This window comes from Carcharodon carcharias, chromosome 9, assembly GCF_017639515.1.
Source record: "Carcharodon carcharias isolate sCarCar2 chromosome 9, sCarCar2.pri, whole genome shotgun sequence".
Classification (NCBI taxonomy): domain Eukaryota; kingdom Metazoa; phylum Chordata; class Chondrichthyes; order Lamniformes; family Lamnidae; genus Carcharodon; species Carcharodon carcharias.
This window is the reverse complement of record NC_054475.1, coordinates 134,286,705-134,309,105: the sequence shown is the minus strand read 5'-3', so window position 1 is coordinate 134,309,105 and position 22,401 is coordinate 134,286,705. Positions and strand designations below refer to the sequence as shown.

The 22,401-nt window shown below is 43.8% G+C and overlaps 1 protein-coding gene across 1 annotated transcript; it reads right to left on the bottom strand.

Moving 5' to 3' along the window:
• Nucleotides 1–17,647: 17,647 nt before the first annotated feature.
• On the bottom strand, nucleotides 17,648–22,193 carry asb12a (ankyrin repeat and SOCS box-containing 12a). Its single transcript, XM_041194938.1, has 2 exons — nucleotides 21,115–22,193; nucleotides 17,648–19,213 (listed from the first exon to the last, which is right to left on the bottom strand). The coding sequence occupies exons 1-2, from the start codon at nucleotides 21,929–21,931 to the stop codon at nucleotides 19,080–19,082; spliced, it is 951 nt and encodes a 316-aa protein (XP_041050872.1). The 5' UTR covers nucleotides 21,932–22,193; the 3' UTR covers nucleotides 17,648–19,079.
• Nucleotides 22,194–22,401: the final 208 nt, after the last annotated feature.

Sequence of the window (22,401 nt, the reverse complement as noted above, 5' to 3'; positions counted from 1 at the left end):
GCTAGATTTTTTTTCAAGAATTTAAAGGGCTCAGGGATTAAAGTGACTTGACATCTTAACAATGAACACAGAGTTTATCCACTTTTTATGCACATTCATGTCTCACCTTAACAATCCAAGCCTCTCCCAAAGGGCACCTAACCTTTCCCAAACAAGAATCTGACCTTTCCAAAAGAGATACCTTACCTCTCCAGGAGTGCACATTACCTCTTTAAAAGGGTACTTTACTTCTCCAAATAACTCCAGCAGCTTTAGATCTTTTCCTCAAATGTCTAAAGCTGACAAGTCATGTTTTGGAAACCCCAGTAACCCAAATTGGACCTGTTTGAAGGCAGCTGCATTTTTAGTTGTACAGCTACTTCTGTGAACCATGGATATGCAAAGTCCAACTCAGCTGCCATTCTTCAGAAACCACCGCAACCCCCCACTCCACCCCCATTGACAAAAATAATGTTTGCTGCAATCAGGGGCGGGACTTCGGAATTGGGACTCCAGTACGATTTTGGCTAAGGCGCGGAGACCTTCTGACTTTCATTGCATTAAAGGCACAATATGAGTTGTTGTTGTTGACATTAATATTTAAACTGGCTTTTTAAAATGTATATGCCATAAGTTGAATAATGTGATAAAGAAATTCTTCAGCACTCTGATCCTTGCTTTCAATTCCTCCGTGGACTTATTCCATCTGACCTCTCTTATTTTCTTCTAGCTCTTCCTTATTATGCGTCTTCCATTTTTCCCTCGTCTTCACAGATGAGAGAACTTTTAACCACAATGCCTCTGTACCCTGGAGTTCTCCCTCCATTTTTTCCCAAAAACCTTGTTCAAACATATCTCTTCAAACCAGTCCTTAACTCACGGCCTCAAATTTCTCATTTATTTCCTGTTTGGTGTTGACTACTACTCAAATAAAGCACCTGGGAAATTTTGATTGTGAAAGAATGTAGGTTCTTCGTGCAAAAGACTATCTTAATCTATCAGTAGCCATTTTGTTACAGAAAATTTACCATCCGGTAGGAGCATGAACAATTTGGCATTTTTACAACAAAAAATTAAGATTTTCAAGATTTTTTCCTGGCCCATGGTGGTGGGCTTAAATATGGGGCCCTGGAAAATGGGGGAACCATGTCAAGACAGCCCCCTAAGGCATTCCTGCCATTGCAAAGTTTTCCCAGGGGCAGATATCCTTCCCTAACAGCACTGTGGGTGTACCTACACCACATGGAATGCAGTGGATCAAGAAGGCAGCTCACCACCACTTTCTCAAGGGTAATTAGGGATGGGCAAAATATGTTGGCCTAGACTGAGAAGCACATTGGCATGGAGGCAGAAAGCCAATTAACTGACCTCTCTGCTTTTTTTAAAATTCATTTTGCTGGCAGCGAAGTAGACCCGCCACATGTGGAGTTTGCCAGCTTAATGGATGTAGGCCGAATTCAGAGGGGACCATGGAACCTATGGCTGCTCCAATGACTGGTTCACTGGCAGGAAAGGTCACTCTTGCAGTCCAAATGATTCCACTTGAGGGGATTCCCTTCTGCTTTAAGGACCCTAATGGTTACAGCCTTGATAATATTTTATTTGCATTCACACCTCTGTGCATATAGTATAAGAGTCTGGCACATATAGGGTTAATGTGGGAATGAGTATTGTACCATCCACACAATGATGTAGGAAGCCACATGACCCAGACCCAGGGCCAGTGTGGTGTTGAACAGAGACATGTGTAGACCTATGCGTGGAGACAGCTCCTAGCTTTTACCCTTTACTGCGCATGTGTAAATAGGTCTAGTAGTTAATAACAACCTATAATTAACCTACAGAAGACTACGGAGATTTCTTTAAAACAGACCAATCTGTAACCAACACCCTCCCAACATAGTGGCAGAATTGGGATTAAAACCCAGAAACTCACTAAAATGCAGAGACAAACCAAAATGCTGGAAGGCTGAAAAAAAATTCAACAAAGCATTCAGACTTGAAAAGAAGCTCCTAAAGAAGCAGAGGCACAGAGAAAAAAATCACCATAAAATGCTCCAGAGAAAGGCCTGGAGCCTGCAGGCAGAAATTTAAAAATCCTCACTGCAGAAGATCCCATTGAAACTCCTTTGGAAGTCCAGCTTCAGAGTGCAGAGTCAACAGAACCTGAAATTATGAACTAAATCTTTAAAAAATTCCAGGCTGCAGCAAGTCCTGAGAACGGTCTTAAGTAATTCAGTGTCAGAAGTACAGTTTGAAAGAAACCCATTTCTAAAACCCAATCCCTAAGTTGCAGCCTGAAAATGTGGCTGTCTGAAACAAAAAAGAGAACAAACTAATTAAATATTTCAGGAACTTTGCAACTGCCTAGCGCAGTATAAAACAAGCAGAAGCTCCAAAACAAAAACACAATTACCTGGAAAATCTCAGCAGGTCTGGCAGCATCGGCGGAGAAGAAAAGAGTTGACGTTTCGCGTCCTCATGAGCCTTCGACAGAACTGTTCTGTCGAAGGGTCATGAGGACTCGAAACGTCAACTCTTTTCTTCTCCGCCGATGCTGCCAGACCTGCTGAGTTTTTCCAGGTAATTCTGTTTTTGTTTTGGATTTCCAGCATCCGCAGTTTTTTTGTTTTTAAGCAGAAGCTCCAGTTCGACCAACATGACAATTTACAAAGTTAGCAGCTGAACAAAAGAAATTGCCAGGCACCTGATGCAGGCAGCCATTGTGAAAAAATTTGTTTCAAAAAGAGTGCCATCGCCATTATTATGTTCCTTCTCTACTGGGTCCCTTTGCTCAGCAAACACGCCCATCTCCTGGTGAGTGAGTTGGTAAACAAGATACTGTAGATGCAGAGACAAAAAAATGAAGCAATTGCTGTTTATTAACACAAGTAACAAAGCACTAACACATGCGTGTAACCAGGCCCTATTCTAAACTACTGATTAACGTTGTAGCCCGCACTACACAGCAATTGGGTAATGCAATCACATGGTCAATCAGCTCACATTCTTTTAAAGGTGTATTGCACCTCAGATTACCTTTACTCAAAAGTACAGTTTACAATCTTTACAATATATCAACTATTTACAAATTCAATCATCTAGAGGTTTTTTCAAACATGTCAAATGTTGTAGTTCTACAATATTGGATGGTTCACCCGAGGCTCCCTCCCAGGAGTCATCTGTGTACTACGTTTCCAGTAGGAATCTTTAAGTTTGTTTCTTTGACTCTCTCAGGCTTAACGGATCCTACAGGGACTTCCAAACCAAGTGGAGTTCCTTCCACATGTGGTGTAGATTCCAACAGGGATGCCTGGCCCATCCTTTCTTGTAGATCTGTTTCTCTTTTCCTGAGGTGATCTACGTGTCTCCTAATTATCCGACCTTCAACTGATATGTGATAGAAAAGGGGTCCTGTCACAGCACTAACTTCACCTAATAGTCATTTAGGCCCATCCCCAAAGTTCTTTGCAAAAACTGTGTCTCCAACACTAAAGTTTCTTTCATGACTGTCGTAATCGTGTCCATTTTTCTGGGCTTCCTGACTTCTCCCTACCGTCCCCTTTAAATTCCACCTTATGAGACTTAAACATGTCCTGAGGCATCTCTTCATCAATAACTCTGCGAGGACAATACCAGTGGTCGTGTGTGGCATAGTCCTATAGCTGAGCAGGAAACGTGATAATCTAGTTGCAATAGAGTCTCCATCCAGTTTGTTCATTCCAGACTTGAAGGTCTGGACTGCCTTCTCAGCCAAACCATTGGATGCAGGATGGTATGGTGAGATCTTAGCATATGTTATGTCATTGAGACTTATGAATTCCTCATTGGTGAATGCCGTTCCATTTTCAGATGCTATTATTTCTGGTAACCCATATATCGCAAAACTCTGATGCAATCTGTCTACAGTGGCGGCAGATGTGGGTGATCTCACCTTGTATACATCCAACCACTTGGAGTGAGCATCTATAATCAAGAGGAACATAGTGTCCAAATAAAGCCCCATGTAGTCAATGTGGAGACAGACCCATGGCCTTCCTGGCCATTCCAGGGATGCAATGGAGCAGAGGGGGGGAAATTCCTGTATATTTTGGCACTGTATGCAGCTCTTGACTAAGTTTTCAATTCCTGTGTCCATCCCTGGCCACCATAAGTAGCTGCACACCAACTTTTTCATTCCAGAGATGCCAGGGTGAGCACTATGCAAATGGCTTTCTTTCTCTCGGAGCACAATGACTATCGCTCCCCACAGCAAGATGCCATCCTGGCAGATGAGCTCATATCTCCTATTAAAATAGGGCTTCATTTCATCAGACTTTGGCTCATTAGACCATCCCTGTAAGACTTGTTCCTTGTTCCCTTACGTCAGACAAAACTGGGTCGCAGTCTGTCCGCTCTCTTATTTGTTTGGCATGTTCAGGTGATGAATTCAGAAAGTTTAATAATAAGTCAAGTTATTGAGTAATTGGGATGTTTGCATTACTGTCTTTTAGAGGTAATTGGCTCAGTGTATCGGCACTTGCAATCTGGCTTCCTGGCCGGTGGATAAAAATATATCTGTAAGCAGCTAGAATCAGTGCCCATCTTTGGATGCATGCAGAGGCAATTGGGGGCTATTGCCTTGTCTTCACCGAACAAACCTTGTGGTCGGATACAATGGGAAAGTGGTGACCATGGATGTATTGGTGGAACTTCTTAATGCCAAATATGGTGGAGAAGACTTCTTTCTCTATTTGTGAGTATCTTCATTCTGCAACACTGACTGCTCTTGAGATGTAACCAATGGCCGTTCGAAGCCATCTGCCGTATGGTGGGAGAGTACTGCCCCTACTCCATAAGGGGATGCATCACAGGTCAAAATCAATTTTTTCTTTGGGTCAAAATGTACCAACAGGGCCAATGAATGTAGCAACTGCTTTACTGTCGTAAAAGCCTGCTGTTGTGGGGCTTGCCAAGTCCAATTATGGTTTTTCTTGAGCAAACCGTATAATGGAGCCAGCACTGTTGACAAATTTGGGAGAAAAGGGCAATAATAATTAATCATTCCCAAGAATGACTTGAGTTCTATGATGTTGGCGCCTCATTAATATCACTCACCTTGTCTTCTATTGGGTGAAGGCTCTGCAAGTTGACCCTATGACCCAGGGAAACCACTTCCTTTTCTCAGAAGATGCATTTTTCTCTTTTCATACGTACTCCTGCTTGTGAGAAAAGCTTCAATACCTCTTCCAGGTTAGCCAGGTGTTCCTCATCAGTTAGTCCTGTTACTAGGACATCATCGAGATAATTCCCAACATAGGGCAAACCTTGAAGTAAATTTTCCATCGTCCGTTGGAAAATGGCACAAGCCAATGAGACTTCAAATGGTAACCTGGTATACTGCTACAACCTCCTATGTGTATTGATGGTCACAAAAACCCAAGAGGCCTTTCCTAATTTGACTTGCTGGTAAGCATGGCTCATGTCGAGCTTCATATATGCAGTTCCCCCAGGCAGCTTAGAATACAATTCATCAATTTTTGTTGTAGGATGCCTGTCAAGCCTGGCCACTTTATTAGTGGGTCAACTTGTAGTCCCCACATATTCGCACACTCTGGTCGGACTTTAGTACTGGAACTATGGTTGCTGCCCGTTCAGAAAATTGTACAGGTTGTAAGTCTCACAACCTTTCCAGCCTGTCTAATTCAATAACAACTTTTTCTCATAATCCATAAGGGACTGACCTCGCCTTCAAGAATCTAGGGGTTGCCCCAGGATCCACGTAGATTTTAGTTGACAGCCCCTGAATCTTCCCAAGCTCTTCCCTGAAAATGGAGGCATATTTGTATGATAATTCTTGCAGGTCTTTCATTCTGAGTTGAAAAGTCTCAGTCCACTCCAACTTTATTTCCTTAAGCCAGTTCCAACCCTCCCCTGCTACCAGTATCAGGGGTAAATTAACAGACTGTACTGGAACCTTGCATATACCCCTTACTGGTATGTCTTTACCAGCATACATCTTTAATTTAGCATCTGAATTGTTCCAGATTTAATGAGTGGCCTCCTCCATTCAGATATTTGAATGTATGTTTCCCTATAACTGTTGTGGATGCCCCTGTGTCCACTTCCATTCAGATGGTTTCCGTTGACTTTAACTGTCAAGTAGATTGGCTCTGCTTTACTCATTTTTAAGTTGTGTAGTGAGTAAATATCTGACTCTGTTTCTCCTGGTTCCTTTACCATGTGGATTTCCCGAATTCTACCTTTCTGCTTAAAGTTTTGTCTTAAAATGTCTTTACAATACCACATAATGTGCCCATTATGATGACAGTAGAAACACTAGATTCTTTTAAATTATCATTCGCTTGCAGGCTGTCTGGTTCTATTTCTGCCCTTATTATTGTGGGTTTTCTCTGTTGAACCATTGCTTTTTGGTGGGTTGTTAGTGGTGGCTGTTTCCCACCTTTCTGTGGAGTCCTGCACTTCTGCACCATTTCTAACCCAGGTGTTTCCCTCCTGACACAAAGGACGGTGCCATTTTGTGCTCCCTTGATTGCTTCTGAATCCTTGACTGCGGTCTCCATTGTGAGCACCAACTCCAGCTGAAGTCTGAATTCGATTCTGACAACAACCTTTTTTGAACGGCATCTTCATTAATCCCACACACTAATCAATCTCTTAACATGTCGTTAATCGACATCCCGAACTCACAGTGCCCTGTCAGTTGTTTTAAGGCTGCTACATAGCAAACAACTGCCTCTCCAGGGGTGCGACACCTCGAATTAATGTGTTGTTACCAAGGGTTTTGGCTGAAAGTGGCTTTTCACAAGATTTACCAACTCATCAAAGCTCTTCGAATGTGGGGCGTTGGGTGCTGTTAGACTACAAATTAGATCGTATGTTTTACTGCCACATGTCGATAAGAGGATCGCTCACCTCTTCTCCTCCCCTGATATGTCATTGTCCAAAAAGGAGGATGCAAGCTATAAGGTTCGATATAATGTGACCAGTTATTGGTAGTCTGATCAAACGATTTGATATGGCCAAGCTGTGGCATACTGGAAGGAGATAATTTCAATGACTATAATGAAGGCTGTACTTACAATCGCCTTGCAAGGAATGGCTGATTTATTTCTGTTTAATTTTCGCGACTTTCTTTGTTGCCGTCAACTGGTTGTGTTTTGCCTCGTTGCCAGTTGTTATGTTCCTTCTCTTTTGGGTCACTTTGCTCAGATGCACGATTACATGCCTGTACACCTATCTACTGCTGAGTGAGTTGGTAAACAAAATACTGTAGCTGCAGAGATCAATGTAAGATGAAGCACATGCTGTTTATTAACAGAAGTAACAGAGCATTTATATGTGTGGTCTTCCAACCAGACCCAATTCTAAACTACTGATGACCATTGTAGCCTGCGCTACAGAGAAATTGGATAATGCAATCACATGGTCAATCTGCTCACATTCTCTTAAAGGTATATTGCACCTCAGATTACCACAGCCATTTTGCACAGCCTGCCAAAACTGGAAAGTAAGGGAAATGCCTTTGTCTCTGAGTGAATTGTGACATCTTGAAATTCAGATGGCTCTTAAAGCTGCACAAAACACTTTAAAAATTTTAACATGGGTCATGATTCTACTCTTACAAGTGAAATCGGATTAATCTAAAGTCCAGACCAATCGCAAAATTGGGGAATTTGAAGGAAAAAATCCTTAAGATGCAGAATCACTTCAGATTTAAATAAAAAGTCAAAAGAAGAGCAGGTGAACACACTGCTATACTCGATAGGCCCAATTGCAGAAAACATCATTGTTAGACAGGGGATTAATGAATCATCCAAAACATTTGAAGAGATACTAAAATCATTTGATGTTTATTTCAATCTAAGAAGCAATAAAATACTCAAAAGAGTTAAATTCAATCAGAGAGTCCAACTGCCAGGGGAACCAGTCAATCAACTCATCAATGATATGTTTAGAATGGCAGAAGATTGCAAATATGGAGATTTTAGGGTCTGAACTCTTCAGAGACAGAATAGTGGAAGGAGTAACAGACAATGCACTCTCTGACCTCCTACAAGCAAAGGAAAATCTAACCCTGGAAAAGGCAATCCAGAAAGTTAGACAGTCAGAACTCTGTGAGCAGCCTGGGGCATTCTTAACAGGAGAGAATAATGCATGGTGCAGAGGCCAACTTTTAGTCCAGCTTGTCAGGTGACAAAGATACAGGGACACTCCGAGTAAGGAAAAGCAATTCCCAAACAGGCCAGTAGAGCAATCATGCCAGCGTTGTGTAAAAAAGTGCCCTCACGGGCGAGTTCAATGCCCTGCAAGTGCAGCTCAATGCAACACGATTGGACACTGTGGCAAACTGTGCAAGGCAAGAACTCTGAAATGCACAAAAGGCCCAAAGATGATCCACAAGGAGACTGCAAACCCAGAAGACTCACAGCTATGCTTCTTGGGTGAGGTCAAAGATGTTTGTTTCTTATTTTGGAATGCAGACATTTCTGTTGATCGCTATCTAACAAATTTTAAATTACATACAGGAGCCAGTGTAACAATCCTGTCAGACAAAGAATCATGGCTGAAAGACCTCTGGCTTCAAACAACTGACTGCTTTACGGACCCAGAGGAATCCGACTTCCAATCATTGGTATGATCTTGGAACCACTGAGGTATGGTGGCAAACAGATCCTCAAGCTGATGTAGGTCACCTGTAACCAGCTTTTTTCTCTCCTGAGCAGGGATGCTGCATGGCTTTGGATCTCCACAAGACAGCAGATGATGTCAAGACAACTACTGTCATTAATCAGAACTGCACGTTCCCGGGCACTCAAACTAAAAAGAGTATCCTAACTGGGACTTCAGCTCTATACTGTCTTCCATCTTTGTGCAGCAGCCTTGTCCTTTCTTGTTACAGGTCCCAAAAAACCCTCAATGGTCAGAGCAGTCAACCACCCCAGAGATAAATGATGCCTCCAGTGGAAGAGGTGAAAGAGAGTAATTAGTAATCCGAGGAGCCTCTACCTCCGTCCCCGATGACGGTACAGCAGGCCAACACTGCAACCTCTGTGCATACGCTGCAACTTCCAGCCAACATGCCAAAGCCACAAGAGATGCTGGAACCTGGTCACATCTGTCCATGGCCCACAATGAAAAGCAGGAGTGACTGTACCATTAAACTTTCTTCTTGCCACAAGAACACACTACCTCAGCCACAGAAGACATTGAGACAACGCACACAATGACAGAACAAGCAAAAGAAGCAAAAAGGAGATGAACACAATGTTCGTCCACCCCGCAAGTAATGAGTTAGGATAGCAGCTACCACTGATTACCGCAACAGCCAGACCAACCAAGTGTACTTCAACACAAAGGAATGGAAGAAAAGAATGAAAGCATACCCAGATGCCAGCTCACCCTCCAGATCAACAGGGAGAACCAGCAACAACAGAGCCTAGCACTCCTCTGACAGAACTACGAACGAGATATGGAATTGTTCTAAGGCATTCAGACCACCTGAACCTCTAAACTCAAGGACTTGAAGAGAGGAGGTGGGATAGTGATAACGTAATAATGGTGCTAATGTAGTATTAGTGATAACGTAGTAGCAACAATGTAAATGTATAGGACTGATAACAATGTAAGACATGAAGTAAACTAGTATAACTCCAAATACATTGAATACATACTGGGGAGTGGTGTAGTATAAGGGTCTGGCAGACATAGGGTTATTGTGGGACTGAGTACAGTACTACATAGTAATGTAAGCAGGCACATATCCCAGACCCAAGGTCAGTGTGGTATTGAGCAGAAACATGTACAGCCGTAAGCATGGAGAAAGCTCCAACCTTGTATCCTTTCCTGCAAATGTGTAAATAGATCTAGTAGTTAATAAAGACTTACAGTTCACCTACAGAAGACTACAGGGACTCCTTTAAAACATACCAATCTGTAAACAACACCTTTCCCACAAAGAGCACCTCCATATTGGGCACCCTCACAGTCTCTGACCTGCCTCAGCAATACTCAGCTGATTGGGTTGACAACATCAAGAGCTCAGTTAGGAGGCTACCTCCCGGAAGATTGCACCACCGGTTTCAGTGTTGGTAAGTCCAAGCTCGAGACCCTCATTTGCTCCAGATATCAGGCTCCCGAAACCCATGGGAAAATCTGGCCCTTTGCATCAGTGCAAATCAAAAAGTGATTTTGTTAGTTGAAAAGTTTTCACATTTTCTATCTTTTTCAAATATCTGATTGCACATTTGATCCTAATATGAATACAGGCAGGTGGTGCAATGCCATATATCATTGATGCTTCAGTGCCCTCAGAAACATTGGATAAGTATGGGCATATTTCCAAGGTTTTCCATACAGCAATTGCCCAATTTTGGCCAAATTGTTCAGAAGAGAAACCAAAAAGAGACAAAGTGCATTCCCAAAAGAACCTAGGAGAATTCAGGGGAAGGTGGCCTTGGCCTTGGCCACTCTCATACACTTAGAGGCAACAAGTTCATGCTGTGTGTGCTCAATCACCTGGAGAGTGGGAGGAGGGGCAGTTTGCCTGGCTGCTCTCTAAACCCAGGAATGACAGACAGTCTTTGGTAAATCAACAACATATCTTTAATGTAGAAAGCATGTCAAGTTGCAGAAGTGGAATGCACCACTAAAGATTAGTAGGAGGGTTAGAAGAAGAATTATCAGAAACAAGGCCGGCAAGCAGGCTTTGAAAATCTTTGAAAGCTGAGGGGCAAGGAGGTTATGCAAATGGATTTAGGGAGGATGTTTTAAATACAGCTAACACAATTGGAGGCCCTGTTGCTTAGTGGAGGAAGGGTAATGTATGGAAGTCCAGGGTTAGAGGATGAAGCTCCTAGGCCTGAGGAGGGATTTGTTAAGTTAGAATGAGGATTTCAAGTTTCATATTTTTGGAGGAAAGGGAACCAATGAAGATTGACAATATATTGGTGATAGCTGAACAGACTATAAGGCCACGAAGAATGTGGGGAACAAGGGTTTTCACATGTTCAAGTTTGGTGTTATAATTATTTAGAGTAATTGTAAAGTTTAAAGATTCCATTCTCTGGGTGTCTGTCTCTCCCTTTGTCTCACTCTGGCACTCTCACTATCTGATTGTAAGTCTGTTTCTGTGTCTCCTTTACTCTCTGGTATCCAATTTTATCTTTCTCCCTCTCTCTCTCTCTAAAAAGAGACATGTCAAAGCTGTACCAGTGTGGTGCTTGGTATGTAGGTCGTACATTCCAAAGGCTGATGGATCATATCAAACAGCATGTCCCAGCCGCTGTTCACAATGGGCAAGGTACAGACCGTACTCAGCCAGCCTGCTTTTGCAAAACTCAAAACATTAGACACAAACATGTGTCCAACATTAGATGTGATTCTGCAATGGGACAACATCTGTTAAATAATCCTCAATGTGCTAAGAATTACACTAACAACCAATTTAAGATTGTCAGTTGGGCTCACAGTGTGGTGCATCTGCGTGCACTGGAAGCTACATATATTAACGCACAGGGCCCTGTTCTTTGCAGACAGAAAGAACCGGTACACACATTGTGCCTGTTTCAGCTAAACAAGATAAGTGACAGTCATTGGCTGACTCATTTCTCAGGGCAATACCTTGACCAATCAGGGTCAAGCTGCCTGGTTTAAATTTAAAACAATGGTTGGCAGTTAAATGTCAGTCACCAGTGCATTCTCCATGGCAATGCCTCTACCAATCAGAGTTCACTTGCCAACCAATCAGCACTCTCTTCATATACAACGTAAATTGTTGTTTTTCCCTGATATTGGTATTCATGCGAGTGCAGGATGAAAAGCTTCGACATGTCTCTTTTTTCAGCAGTACTCAAGTCCTGTACTACCAAACAACTATCTATATAATTTAGAGAATAAATATATATACATATTTCATATCTGTTGCTCAGCCAACTTCTCTCTCATTCAGCTTCAGACTCTTTCTCTTTCTTATCAAGCTATTACTTTGTCAGGTAACCTTTTTCCCAGACTCTATCAAATAAAGATAACACTTGAAAATAGTTTTCTTGTCAAAACATACCTTGGGAAAAGGCTCTATGCAATCTTCGTGCTTTAGCTTGTTTGGAAGTCATTTGGTAAACCAGTTTCATAACTGATTTAATAACTTGAGAAAGAGACATGCTTTGAGTTAAGCACAATGACAAGTGAATTATCATGATGCAAGCTGGAATATTTCTTCACAATCCATAAACATAATGGTGATGATTGTTAAATCTTTTACACTGATAGCAAAATAACTGGGAAGAATGTCACTTGAAATCTGAGGCTTTTCATAGAGATAGTAGATAATGTAATGATCAGGTGAGGAGGGGTTGAATGGCTTCCCTCTTTCCCCACTCCTTTTTTTTAAAAAAGGATATGCTTGCCAATTCAATGGCTGCTTAACTGTTTATGCGCTGTGACTATAAAAGACATAAGCAAACCGGTTTTCTTGAGTTTTTTTGAAAGAAAGAGAGTTGTATTTATTGTACTTAACCGAATCAAAGAAAAATAATAATAACCCTCCAACTTTCACACACAACACTCGAAGTTCACACAAACACACCAATAATTTACAGAGTGGGAGGATAGAATAAGTAAGCGATATTTTAAAGTCCAATAAAAATTAAAGTGAAAGCGTAATACTGTGGATGATGAAAATCTGAAATAAAGATGAAAAATGCTGGAAAAACTCAGCAGGTCTGGCAGCATCTGTGAAGTGAGGAACAGAGTTAACGTTTTGAGTCTAATATGACCTTTCTTTGGAGCTGGAGAGAGTTAGAAATGTGATGGGTTAGATGCTGTTGAGAAAGGGGGAAGGAGAAGGTGGAGCAAAATAGAAGGTCAGGGATAGGTTGGAGGCCAGGAGAGATTAAATGACAAAGATGTCATGGAGCACAAGAGAAAGAGAGTGGTGATGATCGTAGTAAAGACTAAAGCAGGTGTTAATAGCAGAAGCTATGACATGTTTGTTATTTAATCTTTCTTGCCCTCCAACCTACTCTGACATTCTATTTTGCTCCTTCTGCTCCTCCTTCTTTTTTCAACAGCATAAAACCCATCACATTTCTACCTCTCTCTAGTCCTGAAGAAAAGATTAAAGTGATATGGTTCTTACAGATTGATGACTTGCGTGGATCCAGGCTGAGCTGGGTGATCTTTCGGCATTGAGATGGTTTCAAGATGTAGACAGACGATTTATATTCTTCGGGAGGAAGCAGCAATGTGGCTACAGCACACAAATAGTCAAACAACAGACAAGGTTCAAGCTTGCAAGATGGGTGGTCTTGCCACTTCGGCACCTTTTCTGCTTATTGCATAATTCTGTTCCTCAAAGTTTGATTGTTGTGAGGAAGATTTATTTACCACAGGTGTTTACCAGGTGCTACAGTACTTTCTAGAAGTGGGTTCTGATGAAGATTTCTCGACCTGAAACATTTTCCGTGCCCATTGGCGTCGGGCGTGTTCAGCAGCATGAGCAGACAATATGACAAGAAGGCCAAAAATCGACATTGTGAAACCTGTTTGCAATCATCTGCTCTGTCCATCAATGGCAGCCGCATTTCCCGCTATCGGGCGTCAAGAACCTCATTGTAATACCTCGGCATATGACCAGCCCACCAGACTCATTTCCCCCAATGCTGGATCGTTCGCCCATGTCGGCAAGAAAACACGCCGGTGCAAAACACATCTTGACATGTGCGATGTTAGAATTTTTGGCCAGGCCTTGCTCACATCACGGACATCCAAGGAGCAGAAAATACCGGAGCCCAACAGCAACAGGACCCTGGAGAAATGACCATGGCATGCTGGCTGGATTCTCATGGACATGGCTCCGCTGCAAAGCAGCTCACAGAAGGTGGAAAGTCTCTGTTGAGGTTCTGCTCACAACAGATGATGGTCGAGGGGGTGGAGAGGAAGGCCCACCTGTGTTTGGGAGAGGAAGATACACCAAGGGGTGGGAGAACAAGATCTATGATTGACTGGGAGAGAAAGAGCTGCTGGGGTGAACGAACATATTTGGGGGGGTGATGTTGCAGGGGGTACCGAAGGTGTCGGGAGGAGGTTGGGAGGGGGGCAGGACTACGGGGGGAGGAGAGGCTAATGGGGGAGAAAAAAACAACTGTGGAGATAGGTGTAAGGGGGGGGTGGAAAGTGGGAGGTGTAAGGGAAGGAATTTGAGCAACGGAAGGAGTTCAGGGTAGGAGAGGGGAAGGAGTCCAGGGGGAGAGAGGAGTCCAGGGTGAGGAAAGAGTCCAGGGGAAGGAAGGAGTGCAGAGAGGGAACGGAGTAAGTGTGGAGGTAGAAGGAAGGCTGGGCGAAGGAATTAAGAAGCGGGGAGGATCAAGACTGGAGGAAGAGTTAAGGCTGGAGGAAGAAGTAAGGGGATCTGAAGGGGTCAGGAGGGGGGACAGAGTAAGGGTGGAGGAAGAAGTCTGGAGAATGGAAGGAATAGGGTGGCAGAAGGATTAAGGATTTCTGACAGGGCCAGGGAGTGGAAGGACTAAGGGAGGGGGGAAATCCAGTGGGAGGTGGTGGTGGGGTGGCGGTGGGGGTGGGGTGGTGGGCGTGTGGTGGAGTCTGGGGGTAGGGGGGAAGGACTGAGGTGAGGGAGCCTTGGTGGGGGGAGGAGGAGTTCTGGGCTGGAGTCTGGACCAGGGGAATGAATTCCAAGGCAGGAAGACGTCTGGAGGAGGGATATCCAGGTGAACATGCAAGGGAGGGCTCCAATGAGTCAATGATTGCCTCTTGGGGAGTGAACTGAGGTTGGGCTTGATACAAAGGAAGGGTGAGAATGACCAAGGGCAGAGTGAGACAGCAAGGTGGGAGGGTGAGTTTTCAACAGTATCAGTAGAAGGGACGGCGACGGTGGTTGGAGGAGACTTGGATGGGAAGGAGGAGGTCGAGAGGTTAATGTGGATGGGGGTGGGATTTTTGGGAAGGAAGGGAATATGCACGTTCACCTGGACATCCTAAAAGAAAAGGCTGTGGCTGGTAGGTCACGCAGGGAAGGTGTAAGGTGATGCTGGGGGTTTGACAGTGATGGGGGAAAGGAAATGGTTGACTGGATGAGGGGAAAGAACAGGGGAGCGAAAGAAAAGCTGTAGTACTACCATGCTGGCTAAATGGAACATGTGTTGTGGTGGGCGAGATCAGGTGCTGCATGGGAGTGTGATCATTGGGTGAGTGGAGATGCAGGTCAGCTCAGATAGACAACTGAAAGTGAACCCCAGCATTGAAAATGCTCAGGACAGTGAGATGAGTGTGATATGGGAAGGATCCAAGTGCATGGGAGAGTGTTTGCACTCACTTCACCCTCCAGAATCACTCATGGGCCAGCTGTGTGCAGCTGAACTGCTAGTGGGGTCAGGTTGGATGCAGTCTGAGGACTCTCAAAGCCAGTAAATGAGGCTGAAAGACACCATTACACATAATTCAGTGAAATTGAATGTATTTTCAGATTGTAAAGTGACAAAATGTGTTCACCCATGCAACCAACTGTGATCAGAATTCCTTAACTTTTGAATGCCTTGGACTTCTAGTTGCTGCCCTGACATCTGCAGCAGGGGTGGAGACAGCCTGTGCAATGGTTTGCATTGTTGCCTTCGGTGTGGGTCATCTGGAGAGCTGAAAGCTGAGACCTTGGGGCCCCGGCTAGCTTTGGCTGTCCTCCTGTGGTTCCTCTGTGGTGACAGAGGAGGGGGTTGAGGGGGTCAAAGGGGACTCAGGGGAAGTGGACAGCATCTGAAATTCGTGAGTGGATGACCCAGGGGTGCCGCTTCTCCTCCCTTCAGATGCCCGAGGCCCCGGCCTGACTCCTTGAGGGGAAGGAGCACCTGGAGGGATGTTGAGGTGCTCCCTTTCTTCTGGCATCGCCACTGCAGGAACTCACCCATGGCTACCATGATGGTGCGCAGGTCTGCGCACATCTCCACATTCTGCTGGACCAGGGTATCCATGCTGTTGGCCATCCTCACTATGGAGACCTCCATTTGCGCATATGTGGGCACCACTTCATCAGAGAGCAGGCAGACACACTCCTCTGACTTGAATGCCACTCTATTTATCAGGAGGGATGAGTTGGAAGGCTAAATCCACAGGCTCTTTCTTTGACTTGGACCTCACAGATGCCTCTTCTCCAGCAGTTGTCCAAGTGCCGGGGAGCTCCGCTGAACCTGCCTCCTCTTGCTGCGGACAAGTGTCCATACGGTGACCAGTAGATTGTGAACCCGAGCCTGCTCTAGATCTGAGACCCACTGAAGTATGTGTCTCTGCACTGGTGGAGGGTGTGGGTAAGTGCAGTCTTCCAGGCTGCTTATTTCCAGCTCCTCAGTGAAGGAGGAATCCTCTTGGCTGGAGGTGAGGACCTGGATGGAGCTGAGGGACTAGCTGGATGGCAGTTGCTTGGCAGAGCTCCCTGCGAACCAGAGATAATTAGTGCATGACAACACAGCCAAAATCAGGAGAGACAGTGCTCATATTTGTGTTGAGAGAGGGATGATGTGGTACAGGGTCCTCATGAGGGTGTTTGCCTGCAACCTCACCATTGCCACAGGCACTGTCCACATCCTCACCAGTCAGCGCGATGACACACCCCTCAAAGTGAGTGAGGAAGCTAATGTGGGCCACTCCACCACTGGTCTGGGATCTCTTCTTGCTGTTGTGAGCCAGCTTCTCTTGCATGAAAACAGATGAAGAGAGTGTGAGCAGGACACATGGCACTGCATGGAATATTTGTGTGGTGAACGGAAACATAGTCGGGATGAGGACACGAACTCTGAAAGAAATGAGCCTGATGGAGATGTGAGGGTATGTGTGAGAGTTGGTGGTGTTGTCCCTTGAGGTGTGAGATCCCTGGGATGTGTGATGGGTTTGTGTGAGTTGAGAGTGATGAGAAGAGTGACTTTATCCTGGCAGAATGGATGAGACCATTTATCCTGTTGTGGCACTGGGTGGCCGTCCTCTTTCGTAGGTCACTGGCGCTGACCACCGCAGCCACCATCTCCCATGCTGTTGTTGCCCCTCCTGCAGCCAGAGCGGGGATAGAGGACATGGTGGCAGGCCACCACTGTGTCCAAAAGGTACTCGAGGGATGCATCATTAAACAAGGGGCTGCAGTCTTCTTGAATTTCGGGGCCATGTCTTCTGTGCAGCAGTCTTGGGCTGGAAGCACTGAGAGGTTTGCGCAAGGATGCACTTTAAATATGGCACCCCGCCTGAGGAAGCAGCGAATTGATGGCGTGGCTGGTGAATGACAGCCCGTCCACCATCGAAACTGGGAATGCATAATTAATGTATCTGGACTGGGACGATATGGCGTGAGAAGCTGCCATTGCAGCCAGCGAGTAAAACATCGTTTTTCCTGCCCGCTACTACACTTAGTGCCAATCTGGGATGATCCCGCCCGTTAACTCTGTTTCTCTTTCCACTGATGCTGCCTGACCTGCTGAATATTTCCAGTATTTTGTTTTTTATTTCAGATTTCCTGCATCAGCAGTATTTTGCTTTTGTGTTCATGTTTACTTTTCGCCCCCCCAAGTACAGTATTGTGATGTTATAGTAAAAGTATCCCAGAGGCAGTGAAAATGCTGTTTTGATACTATTTTCATGATTGATAATAAATCATCTGTAAAAAAAACACCTGTCGTACTTCATGTCCATTTATTTGCATAAGATACAGTCATTTAATATCTGGAGTGTATCCTGTATTTTATGGAGTACATGGGAACAACATAATATTTCTTGGTAATACTTCAAAAAAAGTGATAACTTAAGTGTTTTTTATACTTTTTATTTTTCATACTTCACAAACTATAAAAATTTTTAAGGCAGGAGAGGAACTCTATTTCTTTTAATGGATGCCTCTTTTTATTTTTTCCCCGCTGTCATCCAGTTTTCTTCCCTCCTGGTTCACCAGGTACCAGTGGTACCTAACATAAGTAACCACTCTTAATCTGTAAGCCTAGACATTAGGGCCCCAATTTAACCACTGAAAACCCATTCACTTACACAGAGTTAAAATGAGGCCCTTATAAGTGTCAGCAGGCACGTCAATGTGGAGGGCATCAAAATTCTGTCCTTACCCAGTGCCCACACACTTGCACTTAAACAAATTATAACAGTAAAGGAAAACATGACAGCACTGAGTTTGAGCCTGCTTTTCAATTGTAGATGTAATCAAATAAATAATTAACGAAACAGTTAATGTACTACAAGTCTTATCTATTTAATAAATAGAACATCACTTTACAGCATGTGTTCTTTCTAATAAATTGTCTAAATATTTTGTGATTTACTATATTATAAAAGTACCATGTTTAACAAAATCTTTTTAAGTCCCCTTTGGAGAGTCAATGGCATAGTGGTAATGCCACTGGGCTAGTAATCTAGAGGGCCAGGCTAGTGGTCTGGGCACCTGGCCTCACATCTCACCACAGCAGATGGTGGCATTTAAATTCAATTCCTAAATCTGGAATTGAAAACTAACCTCAGTATTGGTGACCATGAAACTATCATTGATTGTTGTATAAACCCATCTGGTTCACTTGTGTCCTTTAGGAAAGGAAATCTGCCGTCCTTGCCTGGTCTGGTCTACATATGATGCCAGACCCACAGTAATGTGCTTGACTCTTTCATTTCCCTCTGAAATAGCCTAGCAAACCATTCAGTTCAAGAGGAATTAGGGACAGGTAAGAAATGCTGGCCTCACCAACGATGCCCATGCCCCATGAATTATTTTTTTTAATTATGGAATTATTTATATAATAGCATAGTATCTTCAAGTTAAATTAAGAAATTCTACTAGCAAGAGGTGAGAAAAAAAACTAAATTTCCCGTATGCACTCGAGAGGTGAAGCTTGAAAATTGCTTCATGAGGCAAGACACAATACAATTACAACCTGCAAAAATCCAATTGGTTTCATAACTGTTGAAGTAAAATGCTGTACCTGTGACCAACTCTGTTGCAGATGCGATTGAACCATTTTAAAATCACAAAATCACACATGATAAAGATGGGCTTTTGGCCAAATTTATCTCATCCCCATATGGCACAAAATATGTTAAAATCAACAGTCAACTCAGATCTGGTGTTTCACATAATTTTTTAGGAGTGGTGGTATGTCCAGATGATCAATGGAATGTAGTCCACTTCCTTGTTTGAGGTATTTGCGAATGATTATCCTAGACAGTGACATCAAGCACCTTGGTTGAGCTGGAATCAAAAATATTTTAGGTCAATGTCTTAGCTCAACAATATCAGTAGCAATCGTGATGACTTTTTTTTTCAATTCAAACCTGGTCATAGAACATTTGGGCTCTAATATTCCTCTACCCTCCTGCACTTGGGCTAAGGTCTGCTATGATCCGAATCCACGTTTCCAGGTTCAGATTATTAGCATTGGCCCTTATCCTAAACTCAGGGTGGGGATCCAGAGAGCAGTGCCTACTAGTGTGGTACCCAGGAATGAACGCAGTACTCCAGTTTCAGTCCACCCAGAGTTTTGCACAACTGTGGCATAACTTCCACCCCTTTGAATTCCTGTTCCCTTGAGGTAAAGATTAAAATTTTATTAGTCTTTTAAATATTTCTTATACCTGTCCACTGATTTTTAGCGATTTCTGTGCATGGACCCCTAAGTCTATCGGCTCCTCCATAATTTCTAGCTTCTTACCATTTGGAGAATATTCTGATCCATCTTCCTTTGGTTCAAAGTGGGTGACTACACATTTCCCTATTTTGAAATCTATCTGCCACTTGTTTTATTCATTTAATCTATCAAAGTTCCTTTACAACTTTCTACTCCCATCTGCACTACATACTGTGCTGCAAACCTGGGACAACATTTTCCCCCTGTTGGTGGGGGAGGGGGGGGTGTATGTGTGTGTGTGTGTGTGTGTGTGGGAGCGGTTGCAGGTTGCAGGTGTGTGGTTTCACGATCCTTCCCCCCAGTTGGGGGCGCGCCGCCATTTTACAGTAGTGGGCCAACTGAGGCCCGCCCAACATGACGCCCGCCAGGAAGCTCTATGCGCTCCCTGTGCTGGCGGGGGGTGGGGGGGGGGGGGGTGGGGGTGGGGGGGGGGGGGTCGGGGGGGGAGTTCCCTGAGCCGGGAGTGTGGTATTCCGCGCATGCACGCGAAAGAGCACACAGATCTCCCTGAGGCAAAGTGCTGCCTCAGGGAGATCGGCTCAGGTTTGAAACATTAAATAAAGATGAGAAAAAAATTTCACTGCCATATCCCCTCATGTGACACTGTCACATCGGTTGGGACATGTCCATAACTTTTATTTTGAACTATTCTTACATTTTTAAATCCCTCATGAAACCTCATCCTGCCCGTGGATGAGGTTTCATGTTTTTTCAGAAGCCCGCCAGGGCTCCCAGCCTGACCACCAGCCTTAAGGTTGGACGGGCAGGTCCATTAACGATTTCAATTACTTTTTTAATGGCTTCGGGATATTATTATTATCGGGGTGTCATTTTACACATCGGCGAGCGGGCCCCACCCCCGGCTCGCTGACCGGAAGATGCAGCCCCTGATGAAAGAGAATTCACTGATATTTTTTTCAGGCCTTACGATAAGCTGTTATCTCCCCAGAGGCCATCAATCTAAAGAAGCTTTTTAGTTCCAGGTTTTCTTGTTAAGCTAAACTTAAATATTCAGGCTGCCATGGTGGGATTTGAACTTCTGTTCTTGGGTCACACTACACAAAAACAGATTGTCCAATGTTCTTTTCCAGAAGTCAATTTCTGCATTTTATCACAAATAAATGAAAGAATAAATAATGGGATTCTAAGGTCATTTTAATAGGTAATAAATACAGAGCTGCTCTCTACGTATGCAATAATATGGAAAATTTGAATGACACTTTTAGTTTTGAATAATTAAGCTACCACCACCATAGTTAAAGTCTAGTTAGCAATTGATGAGTGTGCATCCTGCCATCCTCAAATTCCCCAGTTTTATTTTCTGGTTCTTTTTTTTATACTAACTTGCAGTTTTATGAGAAAACACAGCAATTACTTGGCAGTTGCTGTTCAATTAATGCACCAGCTCTGCTGCAAAGAAGTATGACTTTTTCACGTAGAAATGACAATTAAATCTGTTGCTTACCTCTGGCTCTGGTTAGAAGTTTAAACACTTCATTTTGCTTTATATTTTTATCCACAGAGAGATCTGGTAAATAAAGGTTCGCTCCAAAGTCTATGAGCAGCTGGACATATTCAGTCCCACAACCATATCTGAAACACATCTCCAGAGCACTCTTTGGTGTTTTAATTCTTGCCAGTAGTCTCTCCTCGGTGCAGTTAAAATCTGGGTTGGCTCCATATAAGAGAAGAAGCCGAAAGCAGTCAAAGTGTCCATACACCAAAGAAAGATAGAGAGGACCACTGCAAGCACAGGGATTGGAGGCCCAGTCCGGTATCTTGGAGCGGACATTGACTTCTGCCCCATGTTCCAACAGTTCCTTCAAAATCTCCACCTCCCCTTCTCTGGCAGCAATCAAAATAGGTGAACTGTTGTTATACTTACTACCATTGGGATTAGCTCCTGCCCTGAGCAAAGCCTGGACACAATCTAAATGCCTACCACTAACAGCAGTGAACAAAGGGGTTTGAGCCTTCACATCCAAACTGTCCACCTCAGCACCATGAGCTAGGAGGACCTCCAGACATTTCAGATGACCACTAGTAGCTGCTAAACGTAGGGGGGTTCCTGGAATACCCCACCCACTCCGGCTATTAACAAATCTAGTGTACCTCTCCTGGGATAGGAGTTCAGCTAACAGTTTGTCATCATCTTTAGAGATTGCTTGGTTCAACTGACTTCTTTCCCCATTGTCATCTTCATCTTTTGGCTGGAACATGGAAAATATCTTGGTAATATCCAACAGGCTCATTTTGACAGGCTGCATAATCTCCAGTTCCATGTCAATGAAAGATCATCCACTTAGTTTCAGACACATCCGGACATAATTCATTCTGGTCACTCCTTAAAATTTGCTGGCTGCAAATGTAGTTGATATGTAAGAGAACAGTAAAGAAATTAGGCACTAAAATATTCTATTGCCTTCACGGATCTGGTAATGCACAAGAAAGACTTCCCAAATGTACTTCTGTAACCAAATTCTTAAATAGATTCAAACAGCTTCTTCAGTCTACTGACCTATCCAAATACCACAGCAAATGTGTCTGAACAGAGATCCACAGGGCAGGCTAAATTTAGCCCTCACGTCCTTCCTTACTTGGTCAATCCTACTGGTGCGGGTAAATATAGATAGGTGGCAATATGTGACTATGTGTGTGTGTGTGTGTGCCTGTGTCTGAGTGAAGGCAGGGGAGGAGAGATGTAAGAGGCTTAAGTGAGAAAAGACAAATGCTTCAAATATAACTGCAGACA